The sequence below is a fragment of the Oncorhynchus gorbuscha genome, linkage group LG10 (genome assembly GCF_021184085.1).
Source record: "Oncorhynchus gorbuscha isolate QuinsamMale2020 ecotype Even-year linkage group LG10, OgorEven_v1.0, whole genome shotgun sequence".
NCBI classification, from domain to species: Eukaryota; Metazoa; Chordata; class Actinopteri; order Salmoniformes; family Salmonidae; genus Oncorhynchus; species Oncorhynchus gorbuscha.
This window is the reverse complement of record NC_060182.1, coordinates 41,911,152-41,926,852: the sequence shown is the minus strand read 5'-3', so window position 1 is coordinate 41,926,852 and position 15,701 is coordinate 41,911,152. Positions and strand designations below refer to the sequence as shown.

The 15,701-nt window shown below is 43.7% G+C and overlaps 1 protein-coding gene across 3 annotated transcripts; it reads right to left on the bottom strand.

The window, feature by feature from the left end:
• Window positions 1-584: 584 nt before the first annotated feature.
• LOC124046120 (voltage-dependent L-type calcium channel subunit beta-4-like) lies at window positions 585-15,015 on the bottom strand. Of its 3 annotated transcripts, none has more exons than XM_046366148.1 (12): window positions 14,899-15,015; window positions 14,597-14,718; window positions 14,146-14,195; window positions 13,776-13,795; window positions 12,997-13,077; window positions 7,932-7,990; window positions 7,671-7,771; window positions 7,261-7,412; window positions 6,741-6,836; window positions 5,054-5,224; window positions 4,806-4,867; window positions 585-4,508 (listed from the first exon to the last, which is right to left on the bottom strand). In XM_046366148.1, the coding sequence occupies exons 2-11, from the start codon at window positions 14,629-14,631 to the stop codon at window positions 4,838-4,840; spliced, it is 795 nt and encodes a 264-aa protein (XP_046222104.1). In that variant the 5' UTR covers window positions 14,632-14,718; window positions 14,899-15,015; the 3' UTR covers window positions 585-4,508; window positions 4,806-4,837. The 3 variants fall into 3 exon arrangements, with proteins under 3 accessions (XP_046222104.1, XP_046222105.1, XP_046222106.1); XM_046366149.1 differs by having other exon boundaries at window positions 585-4,505; XM_046366150.1 differs by lacking the exons at window positions 13,776-13,795; window positions 14,899-15,015 and having other exon boundaries at window positions 585-4,511; window positions 14,597-14,686.
• Between the last annotated feature and the right edge of the window lie 686 nt (window positions 15,016-15,701).

Sequence of the window (15,701 nt, the reverse complement as noted above, 5' to 3'; positions counted from 1 at the left end):
TGTACAATGTGTGCTTGTGGAGTAAGGAGGTGAAGCAATAAATAGGCCATAGTAGCGAAGTAATTACTATTTAGCAAATGAACACTGGAGTGATAGATGTGCAGATGATGATGTGCAAATAGAAATACTGGTGTCTAAAAAAGCCCACAAAAAGTAAATAAAAACAATATGGGGATGTGGTAGGTAGTTGGATGGGCTATTTACAGATGGGCTGTGTACAGTTGCAGCGATCGGTGAGCTGCTCAGATAGCTGATGCTTAAAGTTAGTGAGATATATATAAGTCTACAACTTTAGTGATTGGGACTAGAGGCTCCGCAGTAAAATAAAACAATGATAACTACCCTAAACCACCCTATACAAGGCATATTGACATTAGAGAGACATAAAGTGAGGCATAAAGCAATCACAGGTGTTGATTGGGAGAGCTAGCTAAGACATCAACGGGTAAGACAACAGCTAATCAGCTAAGACTACAACAACAGGTAAAATGGCGATGAATGGGCAGAGAGGGTCAGTAAATTATACACAGGGCCTGAGTTCAAGGCTGGGGCTGACAGATAAACAAAACAAACCAAATAGAATTCTGTGATTAATGAACAGTCCAGCAGGCATCAGCTATGTAGCCAAGTGATCATAGGGTCCAGTGAACAGCAATAGATGAAACAGGGAAGCTGTGACACGGCGTTCATAAAGTTAGCAGGCCGGGGCTAGCAGAAGTGTCTTCACCGACGTCCGGCAAAGGCCGGTTGAGGGCACATCGGACGGAATTAGGTTGGCAGACCAGTCGTGATGGATTGACGGGTCCAGGCAATTGGCAAAATAGATAATGCAGCTGGAGTAATTTCCTTTGCTAGCCGGGAGATGCGCCTGGCTCGAGGCTAACGGATGCTAGCTTCGGGACAAGGGCGTTAGCCACTGTAGTCACTCGGTAGCTGCTCAAAATGGTTGCAAATAACTACTGTGGTTACTTGTTGTTTTCAGAAGTAAAATAACCACACCGTTTGTAAGCATCAATAAAACGTTCAGTTTATTTATTTCGTTTCTTATTATTCCTAATGTGCTATTGAAATCAGATGCATTCTGTACATAATTAGGTACAGTAGTAGGACATTTCAATTGTTGACTTTTCTGAAGTCATAGACATGGGTTATCACACCAGACATCATACTCAGTATTGTAGGTGGTGGGTACAGTAGAGTTACATTTAGTGCACTTATAGCATTATAAATATAAAGCAGACATAAAATGAAAATAGTGCAATATTACCCCGTCTTAAACAGAAGAGGAGTCTTGATAGTCTCAGCTACTGTCTTGTCAATGATAGAAGACTTTGTATTGCATACAGAATTTAGGTATGTCTGGAAAAACTAAAGCAAAACTATAGGCATTGATAATTGTGAAAAACATGTGCCTTGGATATCCATCAATTTGACTTATATTATTATTTATATAAATTACCTGCATGAATAATGTAATATTTGCAAGTGGGATTGATGCTGATTTTTGTGTTTCAGTGGTAGAACTGTGCTTGGTTGTTGTGTATGTTTTGTCGTTCTCAAGGTTACGTTATAGTAGGTCTAACGACTGACTGTCTGAGGTCGCCATCTAGTGGTCTACAGACATATTCTTAGACTAAGTATAAGCCAGCCTTTACACAATTTCTCAAAATTGTAACATGTTGGGTTAGGGGTCAATCAATAGAGGCAATACTCAAGATGGTTCCAAATAACTACTGTGGTTGCATATGAAACGGCATCTTATTTCCTATATATTGTACTATATAGGGGAAATGGCAAAAGGGAAAATGGTGCCATTTTGCACAGATTCTACATTTCATACTAAAAATGGTGGAGAAAATACACAATTTATGTATAAATACATGCTTATGAGGCTTTGAAGACATGATCAAGTAGACCTACAGTACATTTTCCAGATGATTTTCTGTCAACAGTTTATAGATTTTGTGCACCTTGTTATCACTGAGGAAAAACTGAGAATGAATATTAATTATACAATACATGTAAGTGATGTTAGAGTGCATACATAATGTAATTAATTGGCTACGCAAGTCATCAGTTCATTTTCTCTTCAGAATGAGATGTGAAAAGCTCCAGTGACTGACTATGATCCTGTAAAGCCCTTCTACTTGTAAAATAAATATGTGCTTCTACTAAAATAAATATGATTTATCATGCACATACATTCGATTAAATAACTGTGGTAGTAATTCACGTAATTCATATACAGTTTTGTAATGATATAGCAACAATTATCAATTAATGGCATGTGCGTGTTTTTCTATAGTGAGATGCATCCTGCGCTGTGATTTATGGGTTTGTTTGCTTGGGAAAGCTTCAGGTATGTATTACTACAATGCGAAAACGTAGCTCCTGTAAGGGTTGGAAGCTCATAAAAATAGTTTTTGATCTACATATTGGCAACATATCATCATTCTCCTTTTCCTCAATAAGAGCACTATAACTAGTGAATATATCTATTTTATTCAGATACACGAGTTGACATTTGGGCGATGGTATTACGTTGGATGACATTCAGTAACGTGTTACTTCGGGTGTCATGACACAAGCCCAACACTAGAGGTCCCTCGCTCCCAACGAAAGAAAAACAGGAAGTGAAACGGACAAGCTTGGATAACAGTGGAACAGGTGGATAGGTAGATTTACATCATAATTCATGAGAACTGAATTATTGTGGAAGCATAGTCTTTATAGGCTACTCATCATTGAAGTGCTGGGACTTTAACTACACTTTTTTTAAATCAGAACTTAAACTGAACTTGTTATCAGAAGTCGCAATCAACCGCTTATATATGTTGAGTGTAATGTAGTGTCTGAGGAGAGAGCAGGTTGGATCCTGACAGGTTGAACAGTGGGAGGAGAGATACAGTAAAGTCCTGTAATGTGGGCTGTACAGTGATAAGGCATGCAAGAATACATCAAGGAGAAACTGGAATTGGTTTTAGGGAGAGTTTTTCTGTGTGCCCTAAACGTTTTGAACTTACAAATGGTTCATGTATCTCCTCAAGTACTGATGATGTTTTTGGTCATAAAAAGAAATAAAAAAAACAACGTGCGGGATCTGACTCCTCCGATCTGGGTGCCTGCCTGCGTTCAGATTGGTGAATTTAATGGCTAAGCTACTCTGACCTTCTGTTGATACATTCTGTTGAAACATGATAAAGATACACAAGAGCTGTAGATGGCAATGTGCAAGTTTGTGCCTGGATGTGCTTTGATTCATGCATACTTTACTCCTCCATGTCGCCATATAAGGCCTACAATACCAGTCTGTTACGGGAACACAATACCAAACAGGCCATGGGGAAAAAAAACTAGCTGTCAAGCAAGAGAACGCAAGAAACAAAGGAAGAGGACAGTTCTGGTCATTACATACGGTACTGACCAGGTGCCTGAACACATCGGAACACGGTGGTGGCCCAGTGTGCCCTAATTACAGCAAACAGTTTGGTCCAATCTTAAAATCGCGACTCACAGAAAATGGTGGTGGCGGAAGCCATCCAGAAGTGGTTTGTAAATATGGGAGATATGTCATTGTCCTTCACTGCCATGTTCCTCAGTACATCTTTAGAAAGCGTAAGAAACCTTAGAGCTTTAAAGAGAGGAGTTGTTGATTGTGGGGGGCTACTGTACTCTACCGTACTGTACTCTACCCTACTGTACTCTACCCTACTGTACTATACTCTACCCTACTGTACTGTACTCTACCCTACTGTACTCTAAGTACATTCATAAATTCCGATTGGACAGTGATTTTAGGAAGAGACCTATGCCACACTATGCAACAGTCTAAGCATTATTAAGCATTAGATTACACTTGTTGTTTCAGAGTGTGAACTGTCTAAGACCAGACCTGGACCAACCCATCTGTGTCTGGAAAGGCCTGCCCTTAGTGAAAACACATGGGCTGGTTCAGTGGGTTTTACATAACTGTTTGGGTGCTATCGCTAAGTGGTTTTGAGTGCTAATAGCGGTGAGGGTTAGGGTGGGGGCGAAGAGTGAGGTTTGGGGAGGTAAGGGGCGAGAGGGTTTGGTCTGGGTCAAGCTGGAGGTCCGGTCACTGCTCTGGTTTGTTTTCCTGTTGCGTGCTGTTGCAGTGATTGGCCCTGAGAAGCATCATGTGACTGTGGGATCAGTCAGGGGACTCTGGGAGGACTCTTCAGCAGGGGGCAGCGTGGAGATGGGGGTCGGTCTTTATCAAGGGGGTGGGGGGGTGTTCTCCTCTTCCTCCTCCTCGTCATGCTCCTCTTACTGCTCCTCAACCTCCTTGTCCTTCTGTCTTTCTCAGATGCAAGCTGCCCTGTCCCCCTGTCGTCCACCTCCTTCTACCTCTCCAGTTTTGAGAGGGGCAGGCCTGTGGAGATGGTGCCTATCCAGACAGGAACGAAGGCTGCCGACCCCTGTTCCCCCCGTGACCCCCAGTGACCTCGGACTTCTGACCCCTTACCTCTGAACCACAGCAGTGGCTGCTTCTTATAGAATAAAACAGAGTAGAACAGAATAAAGAAAAATGGTACACTCTTTGAAAAAGAGTTCTTCGGCTGTCCCCTTTTTGGTTCCAGGTATAAACCTTTTGGGTTGCAGGTTAGAACCCTTTTTGGTTCCATGTAGAACCCTCTGTGGAAAGGGTTCTACATGGAACCAAAAAGGGTTTTTCAAAATAGTTCCCCCATGGGGACTGCCGAATAACGTTTTAGGTTCTAGAGAACAATTTTTTTTCGAAGGGTGTAGGGAGGGATGGTGCCTGCTGAGGGGGTCCTACTCACCCAGGTCTGTGTCTGTGGCAGCTAGGTAGTGATCATTCTATTAACTCTTGAGTCTCTGAGAACTGGAAACACAAAAAGACAAGGATGAATGAGAGAATAGCAAGCAACAGATTGACCACAGATTCAGGGCCAGATTCTTTGGTGGCATACAAGGTCATATTTCTTTTCTTCCATTCGCCCTGCACAATTTTCAAAAAGACATGCATGGAACCTATTGGTCTTCAAACATCATGCTGAGAGGAGCTCGCCTGTTGGCTGGAGTTAGCAGAGGGCGGGGTGACCACGCTCTGGTCCAATAGGGGGTTGAGGGGGGTGGAACAGGGCAGGTGAGTGGCGCGCCAGTAGATGTCCAGGTACTCTGCCAGGTGTTCACATGCATCCTCCAGCTGGTTCTCATCCAGGATCACATCAAACATCTCCTGAGAGATGAGATACAGTGCATTCAGAAAGTATTCAGACCGCTCTACTTTTGCCACATTTTGTTACGTTACAGCCTTATTCTAAAAATCGATTAAATAGTTATTTTACCTCATCAATTCAGACCCTTCACTTAGTACTTTGTTGAAGCACCTTTGGCAGTGATTACAGCCTCGAGTCTTCTTGGGTATGACGCTAGAAGCTTGGCATGCCTGTATTTGGGGAGTTTCTCTCATTCTTCTCTGAAGATCCTCTCAAGCTCTGTCAGGTTGGATGGGGAGCGTTGCTGCACAGCTATTTTCAGGTCTCTCCAGAGATGTTCAAACAGGCTCAAGTCCGGGCTCTGGCTGGGCCACTCAAGGACATTCAGGGACTTGTCTCAGAGCCACTACTGCATTGTCTTGGCTGTGTGCTTAGGGTGGTTGTCCTGTTGAAAGTGATGCTGCCACCACCATGCTTCACCGTAGGGATGGTGCCAGGTTTACTCCAGACGTGACGCTTGGCATTCATGCCAAATAGTTCAGTCTTGGTTTCATCAGACCAGAGAATCTTGTTTCTCATGGTCAGAGTCCTTCAGGTGCCTTTTGGCCGGCTGTCATGTGCCTTTTACTGAGGAATGGCTTCCATCTGGCCACTCTACCATGAAGGCCTGATTGGTGGAGTGCTGCAGAGATGGTTGTCCTCTGTCAGAGTGACCATTGGGTTCTTGGTCACCTCTTTGACCAAGGCCCTTCTCTCCCGATTGCTCAGTTTGGCTGGGCGGACAGCTTTAGGAAGTGTCTTGGTGGTTCCAAACTTCTTTCATTTAAGAATGATGGAGGCCACTGTGTTCTTGGGGACCTTCAATGCTGCAGAAATGTTTTAGTACCTTTCCCCAGATCTGTGCCTCGACACAATCCTGTCTCGGAGCGCTACGTACAATTCCTTCAACCTAGAGGCTTGGTTTTTGTTCTGACATGCACTGTCAACTTTGGTACCTTATATAGACAGGGCTGTGCCTTTCCAAATCATGTCTAATCAATTGAATTTACCAAAGGTGGACTCCAATCAAGTTGTAGAAACATTTCAAGGAAGATCAATGGAAACAGGATGCACTTGAGCTCAATTTTAAGTCTCATAGCAAAGGGTCTGAATACTTATGTCAATAAGGTATTTCTGTTTGTTATTTTTTAAGAATTTTTCAAATATTTCTAAAACCTGTTTTCGGTTTGTCATTATGGGGTATTGTGTGTAGATTGATGAGAAAAAACCGTTATTTAATCCATTTTAGAATAAGGCTGTAACGTAACAATAATGTGGAAAAGGAGATCTGGATACTTTCTGAATGCACTGTAGATGGCAACGTCAAAAACCCAACTCAAATGAACACTTTATCCAAATGGTAAAACTCAAGGGAATGATGCTAACACCCCGAACTGGTGAGGGCACGTATTCCATTAGAGTGGAAAGACAGTACCGTACACTTTGTGATTGTTGCACAATGGAAATAAATGTTTACGTATTATTTTCATTACATACGGGTGGACACTGTGCTAGTTTGTCTCCTGCCATCATCTGTACGTTGAGGTGTTTACTTTGAGATTTCCCCCGAGATTTGATGAGCCTCTGAAGAACCTGGGAGAGGGGAGAAAAATATTAACTGACTGACTGGCTTACTGGCTGGCTTTACTGGTTGGCAGACTGGCTGACTGGCTGGCTGGCTGGCTGACTGGTTGACTGGTTGACTGGCTGACTAGCTGTCTGGCTGGCTTATTGGCTGACTGTCTGGCTGACTAGCTGGCTAGCTGACTGGTTGACTGGTTGACTGGTTGGCAGACTGGCTGGTTGGCTGACTGGTTGACTGGTTGACTGGCTGACTAGCTGTCTGGCTGGCTGACTAGCTGTCTGACTGGCTGACTAGCTGTCTGACTGGCTTATTGGCTGACTGTCTGGCTGACGAGCTGGCTAGCTGACTGGTTTGGCGGGCGGGCTGGCTGATTGTCTCGCTGGCTCTTTTGCTGACTGACTGACAGTGTGCAGGTAGTGGATCAGTCCTTACCTTTGGAGAGGACACCTTAACATAAACGATGATAGGAGCCAGGGATGTTTTGAGGAGTTGTGTTGGGTGGTTGATGGTGTCTGCATCCAGAACTACGAGCTGTAAGGTCTTAGCCAGCTCAAAAATTCTCTCAATCTCACTCTGGACCTCAGCTACCACCCCAACGTACACAGAGAATTACAGTCAGGTGGCACAGACCAACAGAACCACAGAAGGCACAATAAGTACAGAGAAGAGAGAAGAGAAAGTGTGATGTTGGTCCTGAGGGATATAGTACAACCATCAACACAGCTGTCTAAACGATTTCCCACAGGACTGACTGAGGGCTATTCCAGACCCAAAATGAAGATGAACATTTGAAATCTCCAGAATTTTAGTAATTAAAGCTGAACAAGTCATCCTCCACTCACCTAGACTGGAGCGTGTGTTGGACCTCTCCATGATGGCCTTCTTGTTCAGTACAGACCTTTTGGCTAATGACAGATCAGCAGTCACCCGTGTGATAGAGATTCTGAAAAGATAGATACATTTAGCTGGATAGATTCAATTTAATTGGACTATTTAAGAATACAATTCCAGCCACACAAGCGGGTACACTGCATTCAAAATCAGCAAGCATTTTCGCAAAACAATTTGACAACTTAATCCGTAGTGGTTCTGGCTGTACCCACCTCCCATCAAACCTGTGTTTCAGGAAGTCAAACAGGGCCTTCTGCATCATGTCCGTTACCTGGAACACAGAGGGGAGGATGATGATTGGTTAGGAGAGAGCACTGACCCCTGAATGGTCATGGCCAGAGTCACAGAGCTTTTAGAATGGACGTCATGTTAGTGTCCTTATTCGTGACATTTTGTTGGTATAACAATATGAGACCGCCTCTGACAATTTAGCTAACATTCAAAATCAAATAGCTAAATGATCCATGCTATGACCATCTTCAAACAATTCCCCCCCCCCCCCCACACACACACACTCCACCAAGAGCTTAGACTTTCGAAGTTCTCATAACCTGCTACGAAAAGTCCATTCTGGTCAATTTTGACGTAAACTGTATACCATCTAGTCAAAACGATCGTTCGCCACAACATGCTCCCGGGACAGAAGCTTCCTACACACTATTGTCCATATATGGAATAGTCTTCCAGGGCATGTTATCGGTGACATCACAGACACTGGTCTACAGGCCTTCAAATGCTGACACTTCCTGAACACACCACCCTCCCGATCACAACAACACACTTACCACCCCCCACTGACCGCTGAGCTGCAGTGAACGATATGATTGGACAACTGGATACTTATTAAGCCATCCATCACACCCCCCCCCCCCTCTTCAGGAGGACACATTTTTATGCCACATCTACATACATGGTACTTTTCTATACAGCAGTCACATAACAATAATACATTACCATACATCAGCTCTTTAATCCCACCCCTCAGCCACTCTCAGCCCATCCCACCTATCAGCATAGACCTCAGCTCTTTAATCCCACCCCTCAGCCACTCTCAGCCCATCCCACCTATCAGCATAGACCTCAGCTCTTTAATCCCACCCCTCAGCCACTCTCAGCCCATCCCACCTATCAGCATAGATCTCAGATCTTTAATCCCACCCCTCAGCCACTCTCAGCCCATCCCACCTATCAGCATAGACCTCAGCTCTTTAATCCCACCCCTCAGCCACTCTCAGCCCATCCCACCTATCACCATAGATCTCAGCTCTTTAATCCCACCCCTCAGCCACTCTCAGCCCATCCCACCTATCAGCATAGATCTCAGCTCTTTAATCCCACCCCTCAGCCACTCTCAGCCCATCCCACCTATCAGCATAGATCTCAGCTCTTTAATCCCACCGCTCAGCCACTCTCAGCCCATCCCACCTATCACCATAGATCTCAGCTCTTTAATCCCACCCCTCAGCCACTCTCAGCCCATCCCACCTATCACCATAGATCTCAGCTCTTTAATCCCACCCCTCAGCCACTCTCAGCCCATCCCACCTATCACCATAGATCTCAGCTCTTTAATCCCACCGCTCAGACACTCTCAGCCCATCCCACCTATCACCATAGATCTCAGCTCTTTAATCCCACCCCTCAGCCACTCTCAGCCCATCCCACCTATCACCATAGACCACCCTCGTTTGGTTTCCATGTGCCATATATTTTTCAATTGTGCTGTGATGTTTTACATTCATTTTGAACCTATCTAATTGCATAGTATCCACAGATTGTGAGCTCAAGATGAAAACATTTCCTACGAGTATTATTATATTATTCACTGATTGAATATGGATTTCTAAATGACCCAACACTGCTATTTGTAAGGTTAATTTTAAGTGAATGTTGTGATGTTTTCTGTGACCAGAAACAAGCTACATAGGAGCAATACCAATAATCTTTGTAGCAAAATCTACAGAGCTGAGTTTGTTGCATGCATCAGTGGAGGCTCCTCAGAGGAGGAAAGGGAGGACCATCCTCCTCAGTGAAATTTCATTTTTTTTAAATAGTGAAACATTACAAAAGTTATCATTTTAGATAAAGCTGTATTAAATATATTCATATGTCACCAAATAACTGTTTAAAATACACTGTTTTGCAGTGAAGGTCTACAGTAACTTCAACAGCACTGTCTGGGGTAGCACATTGTGTAGCCGGAGGACAGCTAGCTTCCGTCCTCCTTTGGCTACATTGACTTCATATATGGTAAATATGACCACAGTCAGAAATGTTGCAGTATGAACTGACATGTTGTCCATCCAATCATAGAATTAGGATTAGAGAATGAACCTAGCGAGTTATATTGGGATTATGCCACAGAGCATTATGGGGGTTCTGTGTGTTGAGAAGCTTGGTGATATTGTTGGATAGAGATTAAGAGTGAAAAGTGATAGTTGACCATTTTTTTATATCATTCAATTCAAATGAGTTTTTTTCAATTACAGGAGACGGAGGAAGTATATTATAAATTGTTTTCTTGGTTTTAGAACTTTATTTTTGTGTCCAGCTAGTGCAATTTATGTAAATGTGCATTGCTAACTTCAGTAGCTAGCTAGCTAACGTTACCAGCGCGATTGTGCAGTTTTCTCCGCCAGAATGGTAGAATGGCCAACGCTGCCGAAAATGTTGTGGTCTTTTTGTTGAAGAATCTCTGTCATTCTCTGGGGTACACGGTGCGAATTAAAAATGATGGTCGACCTCTGCCTGAGATAAGTTTCATGAAGAAGGATGAAAAGGTGAGTGCGTTCAGCACCAACTGGTATCAAAAGTATAGCTGGTTAGCAAGGAGCCTTTCTTCAAGCCGCCTGTATTGCTGGCCTTGCCCGCTCTTTGGAAAATCTGAGCCTTGGTCAAAAGGTGGGTACAGTGACCCGAAGAACATAGATTGTTTAGCAGGCAGAATATACATGCCCACATCAGATTCAAGCTTCTGGGAAAAAGCCAGCATCCATCCTGACGAAGGTCTGCGTATTCAAACTGTGCGAGACAACGAGAAAAGTTAGAAGAAACAGGGATGTTCTCAAGCGACTTATCAACACCACTGCGTTTTTTGGGCATGCAAGAATTTTCTTTTAGAGGACACTTACGAGAGGGACAGTTCCTCCGACAAGGGAAACTACAAAGAGCTCGCAGAGTTAATTCCACGGAACAATGCTTTACTTGCAGAACATATCGATCTTTCGACTGATTTCATAGCTTCCATTGCATCATCCATTTCGTGTGCCCTCAAGTAGGCTTTCCACTTTCCTCCGGGTATTTATTTAGCAAAGATGAAAACACATAATCACTCCGGACAGACACGAACAAAAACTAATGATATATGTGTTGCAGCAGCCTAGGCTACACCTAAACATTAGAGATCTGACATGCTGTATGGGATGAAAGCTAGACAATGTTTCAGTCTGATCAACTGTAGGCTACTGTAGGCTCCCCCTGTTCCCTATCCATTTGTTCAGGGTAAACTAATTGGTAACGTTATGTATTTATAGTCCATTTGTGTATCAGGAGAAAATATGAATGTGATCAAATTTGGTTTATATTCAAAATTGGGCTGGCTAGGCTGCCTATACGTTTTCAATCCAAAATTATTAACTGGAATCAATCAATCAACATAATAGTGATGACAGATGTGAGTACATTTTTTGCAAGGCCTGCAGTTCCATATAACTGCATGATGCAAACATTCCAGCAAACTGTGATAAGACCAAAGACTTAATTGCAACTTTTCTATTGAAATTGGTTGTGGTAAGTTTTTTTGAGATACTGTATGAATACCAAGTATGTCTACTTCACCATCCGCTCGTTGAATTGGTAAACTATGATACGTGATATGGTACACTTGTCATAATTAGGTTTTAGTCCAGAGAGACAAGAAAAGTGATCAAAATCTTAAATGAGACTGTGCAGGGATCTAGATTGCGGACTTAAGAAAATACTTGAGCCATCGGCAAACATCGACCTGATTTCTAACCCTTTGATGTTCTTGTTGGAACTAGCATTTCGATGGTGATAATAAATAAATATGGAGATGGTCAACTGAATGTCACATTATATCTGATTTGGCCATTGTTCATCAACAAACCTCTCTCTCGGCCTCCCCTTCTCCCTCCCACTCTCCCTCTCTGAAATACTTAGAAAGTCAAGGAACCAACATCTCTATGTCCTTTATTAAATAAGGACAGATCTATGTGTGTGGTCTGTTTGTGTAACTATGGGAAGTAGACAACATGGGTCTGAGTGTTCCTGTCTTTCCATCTCACTGAAGACAATGTTAGTCTGACTGTGGCAGTGGAGCTTAGAGAGCGGTAATCTCTGTGGAGGAGCAGACAGAGACACCTTTGCCTGGCCCAGCCTCTGTGTGTGTGTGTGTGTGTGTGTGTGTGTGTGTGTGTGTGTGTGTGTGTGTGTGTGTGTGTGTGTGTGTGTGTGTGCGTGCGTGCGTGCGTGCGTGTGAGAGACGAGGAGTGGCCGCCTATAAAAATAAAAAGATGCCTTGTGAAATAGGGGATAAAACCAAGAACTCCTACTGCTGCAACTTCCCTGCGATCTTGGAGAGGGAGAGAGGGAGGAGAGAGGGAGAGAAGGAGAAAGGCAGAGAAAGACAAAGAGAGAGAAAAAGAGAAAGACAGAGAGAGGGAGGGATGGAGAAGGAGAGAGAGAAGGCTGACGTATGCCTCCGGAGCATCCCCAAAGCACATCACGAGAGAAATGCATAAATATTTCACAGACACACAAAACAAACGGCTTGGCTCTCAGCCTCCGCAGTCACACAGGAGAGAGAGAGAGAGGGAGAGAGAGAGAGAGAGAGAGGGGGGTGGCAGAGGCAGAGAGAGGCAGAGTGAAAATGTTAAAGGAGAGAGAGATTTAATCTAATTATATGCCTTGTAGTTGTGCAGACTTGTGTGTTAGGCGCAAGCTAAGTCAAGCTCATTACAGTCAAATGGCATGCAGTATCATCTTATCCCTTATATCCCTACCCATCTATTGTAATCTGTATGGGGCATGTACAGTAGACAGGCTACGTGTTGATTTTCTATGTGATTGTGAGTGGGCAGCACATGATTCATATAGTTACTGTATCATAATGTAGTGTAATTTGATCATGATAAGTTTAGGGGGTTGGCCTAATGGGCTAATGGAATGGAAGTTTGTGTGTGCGTGCATACTTGTGTGTCTCTGTGAGGGTGTGTGTGCGTGGGTACTTGCATGTATGTGTTTCAACCAGCTTCTCACCTCATAGCCTTTCAGGGAGGGCCCCACCAACACCACCGGCCTCATGGAGGGAACAACATCATAGGGTGGGAGATGCTCTGTCTGCACAGGAGACACACACACTGGGCTTGGAACAACTTATACTTTAAAGACCATAGCAGAGCCCAGAGTTTTTCCTGGACAGATCATGTGGTCAGGGAAAACTCTGGGCCCAAGCATAACCTAACCTCATACAACCACCTGGAATTCTTGCAAGCTTAGATTCGGTTTCGCTTAGGATTGCAAAATTCGTGGAACTTTTAATAAATTCCCTGGTTGTCAGCTCATTCCCTTCTTATTCCGGGAGGCTCCAACCGGGAATTTGGGAAAATCAGGAAATGTATTGAAAATTCCCAAAATGTTGCTACACGGAGCGATAATCAGCCTGGTAATTACGAGGCTAAGCATAAACCCCCCAGTCATTGAGAATAAGATCTACCAAAGTGTCATTAAATAAGAACAAAAGACTGTGGAGTAGAGTATTTTACACATCAAGAAATGAAATCAATCAAATTGTATTTGTCACACGCGCCGAACACAACCTCATCATGAAATACGTACTTACAAAGCCCTTAACCAACAATGCATTTTTAAGGAAAATGAGAGTGAAGAAAATATTTACTAAATAAACTAAAGCAACCACGAAAAAAAGAAGTCACACATTTCTTTTACAGAATAAAAGAACAATAACGAGGCTGTATTCAGGGGTCAGGGGGTTACCATTTCTACACACAGTAGAATAACCTGTATGGCCAACATACCTGCTTTGGCTTCTGTTTGGCTTGTAAAAACAAGAGAAAACAGATTTAGCATTAAAGCAAAGACGCATGTCTATTTATGGAGAACAGATGGTATAGTGTCTGAAAAGAGGATATCCTGTGGCTCCTTTTGATACCCCTTCATCCAGTAAAAAACAGCAACACTTGTCAGGGTTGGAATCTGAATTTCAGGCATTCGTCCTGAATTGACTTCATTTCACTCGGGATACTGCGCACATGGTCGAGTCTAATGACTAAACAGGCTTTGCGACACAGCGTAGTATAGCATTGTATTGTCCCTCCATGACGGACATTTTTCTTTGCCATCACGTCACATGAATCCGGTACGAGAAGGAAGCGTGAGGTCAATCACCTGCAGATGGTGGTGTGGACCTCCAGCTGGACGATGTGTTCGCTGCTTTCCTGCAGGACAGCAACATGGTGCGTGAGAACAAGTTGAGGATTCAAGGACTATACAAGCATGTTATCTTTCCTTGAATCCTCTCCTTGCTTAACATAATATAATAAATACATGCCATTTAGCAGACTCTTTTAGCCAGCATCATGCGTGCATACATTTTACCTAAGGGTAGACTCAGGAATTGAACCCACTATCCTGGTGTTGCAAGCACCATGCTCTACCAACTGAGCTGCCAACTGTGCTTCCAACTGTGCTTCCCTCTGTCATGCAAGGAATTCCTTGCTGACGTTTTGAGGAGGCAGGGAGAGGATGGCAGAAAAGGACACAAGGAATCAAGGAAAGAATACCGAGAAAGAGATTTTGAATGTGGCATGGGGATGTATTAGAGAGGATGAACCCTGACCTCTGTGCCTGTTTTTGTTCCTGTTTGATCCGCATGGCCTCCAGTTTCACCGGGCTGGGGATGAAGGTGATGTCCGCCCCCTCCTTCACCAGCCGACCGATCCACCAGTCATTGCTGTATTTCTGCAGACATAGAGACAAAATGGACATCAGTCAAGTCCAAATGAAATTGCTGTCAATGTTGTTCCAACAATATGGCAGCAGTGGTGAATGTGGCTATATAGTGACAGGGACAGGGACAGGGATTGTTAGTGATATAGTGACAGGGATTGTTGATGATGATGCAGACGGAGCTCCACTCACCTCTTTTATATGTAGAAAGTCTTTGGTTTCAAAGTTGATAGCAGCACCTTGGACAGGACAGTCCCCATCTAGAGCCCCACAGTAACTCACGTTGGTCTTCACTGCAAATGCTACCGGTTTCGACTGGGGAGGACAGAGAGAGACACAACATATATGAAGTGTTTATGAAAGGATTCTGTTACCTGACAATATTCCATCCTATGGGGATCTCTCCTTGGCTCTCTGGACCTGAATAACTGCTTCATTTTTTATATTCAACACTTAGTTGCCTGAGAACACATTCACATTTACGATCAGAGGAATAGTTGAGGGGAAAAGAGAGCTTGAAGAAGGGTCACTCCCATTAGCTCTCTCCTGCTGCAGTTGGGCCTGAATAAACTCCTATATAAACTCTACTGACTAAAGTTGAACTCTTACCATAACTCAGTTGGGCCTGACGTTTGGCTTCAAGCTAACTCACTAACTAAACTCCTGACTCTGCTTACTAACTCTACTAATCTTGGCTCTCTGACTAGCAGGTGGAGGAGAGGTGCCTACCATGGATCTCTGACTAGAGGGTGGATTTGAGGTTGCCTACCATGGATCTCTGACTAGCGGGTGGATTAGAGGTTGCTTATCTTGGATCTCTGACTAGTGGGTGGATTAGAGATTGCTTATCTTGGATCTCTGACTAGCGGGTGGATTGGAGGTTGCCTACCATGGATCTCTGACTAGCGGGTGGATTAGAGGTTGCTTATCTTGGATCTCTGACTAGTGGGTGGATTAGAGGTTGCTTAGCTTGGATCTCTGACTAGTGGGTGGAT

Bases quoted from the DNA above. Each gene is read 5' to 3' on its own strand.
- LOC124046120 (XM_046366148.1), bottom strand. From the start codon at position 14,631: ATGCGGATCAAACAGGAACAAAAACAGGCACAGAG. The intron at 13,796-14,145 runs GTGATTGACCTC...TGTTTTTACAAG, and splicing joins GTCCACACCACCATCTGCAG to CCAAACAGAAGCCAAAGCAG. The intron at 4,868-5,053 runs GCGAGCTCCTCT...TTGTGTTTCCAG, and splicing joins CTGCTAACTCCAGCCAACAG to TTCTCAGAGACTCAAGAGTT.